A 5,259-nucleotide genomic window follows, 5' to 3' on the forward strand; every position below is an offset into this window, starting at 1 on the left:
AAACTACGACGCACGTAAAGGTCAAACTCCAACGCACGTAAAGGTCAAACTACGACGCACGTAAAGGTCAAACTACGACGCACGTAAAGGTCAAACTACGACGCACGTAAAGGTCAAACTACGACGCACGTAAAGGTCAAACTACGACGCACGTAAAGGTCAAACTACGACGCACGTAAAGGTCAAACTCCGACGCACGTAAAGGTCAAACTACCACGCATAAATACGACGCACGTAAAGGTCAAACTATGACGCACGTGGACGTTAAACTAGCACGCACGTGAAGGCTAAAGTACGAGGCACGTGGACGTTAAACTACGAACACACGTAAAGGTCAAGTAGGACGCACGTCGCTTCGCACGAACTATTAATATATCGGTGAAATATCGGCGCTTTTTTACCGATACCGATTATTGGTGGAACGTAAATATCGGCCGATAATATCGGTGAACCGATATATCCGTCCACCTCTAATATGTACCTAGTAATAGTTTGTTTATGTGTATATATATTTAAGGATTATAGTGGTATATATATTATAAATTATCAAGGTATATATGAGAAATTTATTCTGTTACATATTTTCCTCCACTTTTTAGTCAGAATATTAAAATGAAATAAGAGACAGGATACAATTTCAATGCAGCAGCCAGCAGCTGTGCTGTTAAAACCAGCACGCTGCTTAAAACAGCTTCAGTGTTAAGATTAAATGGTATGGCTGCTACAATAAGCAAACGGACAAAATATTCAAATACTACGAACTAAAACGTGATTTAGGTTAAAGCAACTGATAAAAATACAGAGAAAAACTAAAAATAAAATACAGAGAAAAATTTTACTCTAAGAATCTTCTCTTAATTAACATTCCACAAAACAAGACTGAGAGAAAAAAGAGAAAGGAAGAGAAAAGAGAAGTCTGGGAAAAAACACAGACAGATAGTGGAAAAACACAACACGGGGATTACCAAAGCAGTTTCATAAACAAGGAAACTTTTTTCAGTTGTATGCAGATGTTCAGTGAAAACCAGATGCACCATTTATATATTTAGTGTTTAGAGTTTACTGTAGACAGACTATCAATAAGCCAATAGTAAACTAGCTGTTTAAAATACCTTTTAATTTAATAGAAAATCATTTATGCGGAATATTGTTCGATATTTGAGCTTAGTTTTAAAACTTTAAGAAAATTCTGAATAAATCTGAAAAATGATGGGTTCTGTTGGTGTTGGTGGTCATAACCTTGGCTTTGGTCCTACGGTACCCCCTGAACTGAGGAAATTACAATTGGAAAAAGTTCATTCTTGCTTTAAAGTTGCCATTTTGTTATTCTCAGTAAGTTTTGTGAAAACTGTAATAAATCATGTGAATGCTTATCATTCTTTTTGGAATAAGAGACTGACGATGTTGTTTAGGCAATATATATATAATATACATATGTATATAATATATATATATCTTATTTATAATTAATACTATACAATTTATTGGACTTGATTTTTCATAGCACCAGATCCTAAGATTTGTGCTATGCTAAGACCGAGTTACCATTAGTCTATTAGTAAGTAATACAGTGGCATCAATTTTATAAAATTCCAGGGGTTAGACAATAAAAGGTGTTCACTGTAACAGGGTTTTTATTTTTTTACCAATATATTAATGATAAATTACTTTTATAATGGGAAAAGGGGGAGTGCCGTAACCCTGCAAAATTCTCAGGGTAGGCCTATGCCCTACGGCCTACACTATAGGCCTATAAATTGACACCACAGAATTCATATGGTTTTACACAGGTGATGATAGTTGTGATGGGCTTTGTATCAGTGGTGTTGGGAATTACAGTTACAGTCTTTATAAAAACCAATGAACCATATCCTCGGTTTCCAATAACAGGGGCAGGAATATGGGCTGGGCTAGTGGTAAGTTAAAGTTAGTATGGTTGTATTCAATGTAAATTTAAAACCAGACTAAATTAAGCATCAAAAATAATACTCGATTTTAGCAATCAGTAGCAATTTTGTGGCATGACTATGATTTATAAAAATTGCATAGAATTTACATAAAAAGATTATATATATATAATATATATATATATATATATATGGAATTTATTTTCACTTATTGTAACCGCACAAGAATTTTCTTTACTTGAATGACACTGTTTAACGAAAATACATACAAGTTTTTCGTGACGCATTTGAAGTAGGAGTTGCAACTATTCATGTGTTGAGTAAGCGTAATGCAGTGTTTATAAATTACACGACGTTTTATTACATCATCAATATGACATCCCATAATGCGATACCGTGTTTAGGGAAGTTTAATGTTGTGTTGATTATGAAAAAGACAACTATTAATTTCTCTAATATTGCATCTGACCTGCTATTGTAACACTGTAACAGACTTTAATATTTTATTAAACTAAGTTCAAATTTATAAAAATGAAACTTTAATTTTGTGTTCTGCAGCTTGCATTTTTAAATACCAAAAAAATATAAAATAATTTAATTTCACATACTCTAGACTTAGAGCTCTCAAAAAAAAAATTATAAGACCATTATAGCATTTAAACATTCACATTTTTGACAGACTATTGGAGTGGGAGCTGTTGGTGTTATATCAGGACATAAAAACGCAAATGCAGATCAGGTAAAATATACCTATATCAAGACATTTCTATTTTCCTATTAGTGACCACTGGGTTGGAGCAATGTCCGCTAAGTGTATTGCTTAAGGGCAGGGACACATAATGGTAATGGCGTTGAGCATTGAACCTGGCACTCTTCGCTTACCATGCCAGTCATTTTTTTAACAACTTAAGGACTAGATCAAGGAATAAGAACAAGGCTTAAACAATAACTGAAGTCACAGGCAAAAACAAAATTAACAGAAATCATTTTTTAGCTCAAGACACTGATGGTATTTACTGTTATTGCTGTTCCATGTCTCATTGTTCAAGCTGTATTTGCAGGGATGTGGGCAACAAGTGAGGTGGGTAACTAAGCATTAATGCATACATCTACCTGTTTATGACATGATGAACCTTACACACTTAACACCAAACTTGATTTTTAATCAACAGAATTCGGCAATTTCTGGAATATCATATGGCTTACTTGGTCTTGCAGCATTTTCATTATTTTGTTTCATATTTGTAATCACCTACGGATCGTCATTAGCTTTTTGTATTATGCCTGAAATGGAGGGCAAGACACCGTGTTGCTACTGCGACATACAGACACAAATGAATCACCAAGATATTCAGAAAATTCAACAATATTACCAAAACCAGGTGCCATAGTCTAAGAAATTTCAATGTATATATATATATATAAAATAAATTTTAATATTTTTATTTTTAATAAAAAGTGAATACTAGTATTAGGTCATAACTGCTAATTAATAATTGGTTGCTTATTTGAAGGTTAAAAGGCCGTACGTAACATAACAGCCAGATTAAGTAAACGGCATGTTGATGTAACTAGAAAGTTAATTATGGCTACATAATTGGTAAACTCCTAAGCAAGCGCAGGCATGAGGTGTATTGAATAGTGTTATAGCGACTGTCCTTGCCCCGCCATGCAAGGATATCTTAATAACATTCAATTCATTTAAATAATGACACACTTTTTTTATAAATATTCCTCAGAATGCAACAGGAATTCCAGCACAATCACAAGCAACTAACTTTCAAAGTGAATATTGGACAAAGCAAACTTCAGTTCCCATCACTAACCCACCACCTTACCCAACATAATTATCTAAAACAGACATTTATTTGACTGATAATCAGTTACATTTCAGTTATGTATAAATTTTTGCCTAAGCGCATTTTAACGACATATTTTTGCTAGTAACTCTATTATCTAACTCTACTAGTAATGAGAATTGTTTTTTTTGTTTTAAACGTGTAAGCAAAAACTGGAAAAGCGCATGCTGTATTATTAAGTTCTACTTCTTCAAAATATTTTTTTTTACGTTGCTCATTTGCTTTGCCTTTACAAAACAATCAAATTATCGTTACCATCTAATGATACTGCACTTTTTTGACCTAAACATATTGCACTTTCAAATGAATTAATGATCAACCAATTATATTCACGCATGACACAAACTAGAAACTACAGCACATAACTGATATCAAATTATACATTACTTTTTTCCCACATTTTTTCAGATGTGACATTTTACCTTGAACTATAATGTGTTCGTATTGTATATAAATCAACATTATGACTAAAATATTACAAAATAAGTAACAAATTATATATGAAACCAGTGGCGGATCTAGAGGGGGGTGTTTGGTGTTTGAACACCCCCCTCAGATATTTTATACATATTTTCGTTACGTAGCTCTAAACGAAAAACGGCGCGCGTCAAAGTAACGATCGTTTGTAGTTAATTAAAATCAAAATACCGTGACTCAAAATCAAGTACAATAATACAATACTGCTTAAATCTCTGTTACTGATTGCGCAATTTGTTGCAATCATTATCTATATTATCGTATGCATATCTACATGCTAACGAAAAGATCACTCGTCTGGCGAGCCAAACTACAGGAGGTAATCCTTTAGCTGGTGGCCACCTGAAATTTTGGTTTCAAAATGTTCTATAGGCCTCACTCATACCTGCTCTCTATTTTTTTTGGCGAAAAAGTCGGGCGTTCATGTCGAAAATTAACTTTGAAAATGCGCGAAAACATGCCTTGTCACCGTAATTCGTCTGACTTGCATAAGGTTAACGATTTATAACGTCACAACAGTGTTATATTACGCACGTTACGGGACGTTATAGCCTTGTTTTTTCGCACTGTTTTATGCTAGTGAAAACCTTAACCCCATGCCCTAACCCCTAACTCCCAACCCCTAACAAATTACGTTATCTGTAACGTAGAAATTAAACGTAACAATACGCATTCTATGATGTAATAATCTAACCTTTGTTTAATTCATGACGGCTCGTGTGGAAAATACGGTAACGCAGCAGTAAAAATACGGTAAATTTTTCAAAAAAAAATTAGACAGCAGGTATCAGTGACTCAGTGATACCTAAGGAACATTTCGAAACCAAAATTTTAGGTGGCCAGTGACCACCAGCTAAAGGATTACCATTACAGGAACGGTAAATCTGCGATTACCTGCTGTTATAACCAAAATAAAAGCTTGAATCTATAGTGGCGAAATCGGTCTGGCCAGTGGCCACCAAGCTTTATCTAAACACACATTTAATTCACATGCTTGTTGCGTTTACGTTCGTAGA

The 5,259-nt window shown here is 34.1% G+C and overlaps 1 protein-coding gene across 1 annotated transcript; it reads left to right on the forward strand.

The window, feature by feature from the left end:
• The first annotated feature begins 906 nt into the window (after nt 1-906).
• On the forward strand, nt 907-4,269 carry LOC100185785. Its single transcript, XM_002122820.4, has 6 exons — nt 907-1,332; nt 1,791-1,916; nt 2,587-2,646; nt 2,902-2,988; nt 3,080-3,289; nt 3,647-4,269. Exons 1-6 carry the CDS (start codon nt 1,207-1,209, stop codon nt 3,752-3,754), a joined length of 717 nt encoding a protein of 238 aa, XP_002122856.1. The 5' UTR covers nt 907-1,206; the 3' UTR covers nt 3,755-4,269.
• Nucleotides 4,270-5,259: the final 990 nt, after the last annotated feature.

Source organism: Ciona intestinalis, chromosome 1, assembly GCF_000224145.3.
Source record: "Ciona intestinalis chromosome 1, KH, whole genome shotgun sequence".
Taxonomy (NCBI): Eukaryota; Metazoa; Chordata; class Ascidiacea; order Phlebobranchia; family Cionidae; genus Ciona; species Ciona intestinalis.

Excerpts from the sequence above, each read along its gene's own strand:
- LOC100185785 (XM_002122820.4), top strand. The coding sequence starts at position 1,207 with ATGATGGGTTCTGTTGGTGTTGGTGGTCATAACCTTGGCTTTGGTCCT. Across the intron at positions 1,917-2,586 it reads GAATATGGGCTGGGCTAGTG|ACTATTGGAGTGGGAGCTGT; the intron begins GTAAGTTAAAGT and ends CATTTTTGACAG. Across the intron at positions 2,647-2,901 it reads AAAACGCAAATGCAGATCAG|CTCAAGACACTGATGGTATT; the intron begins GTAAAATATACC and ends ATCATTTTTTAG.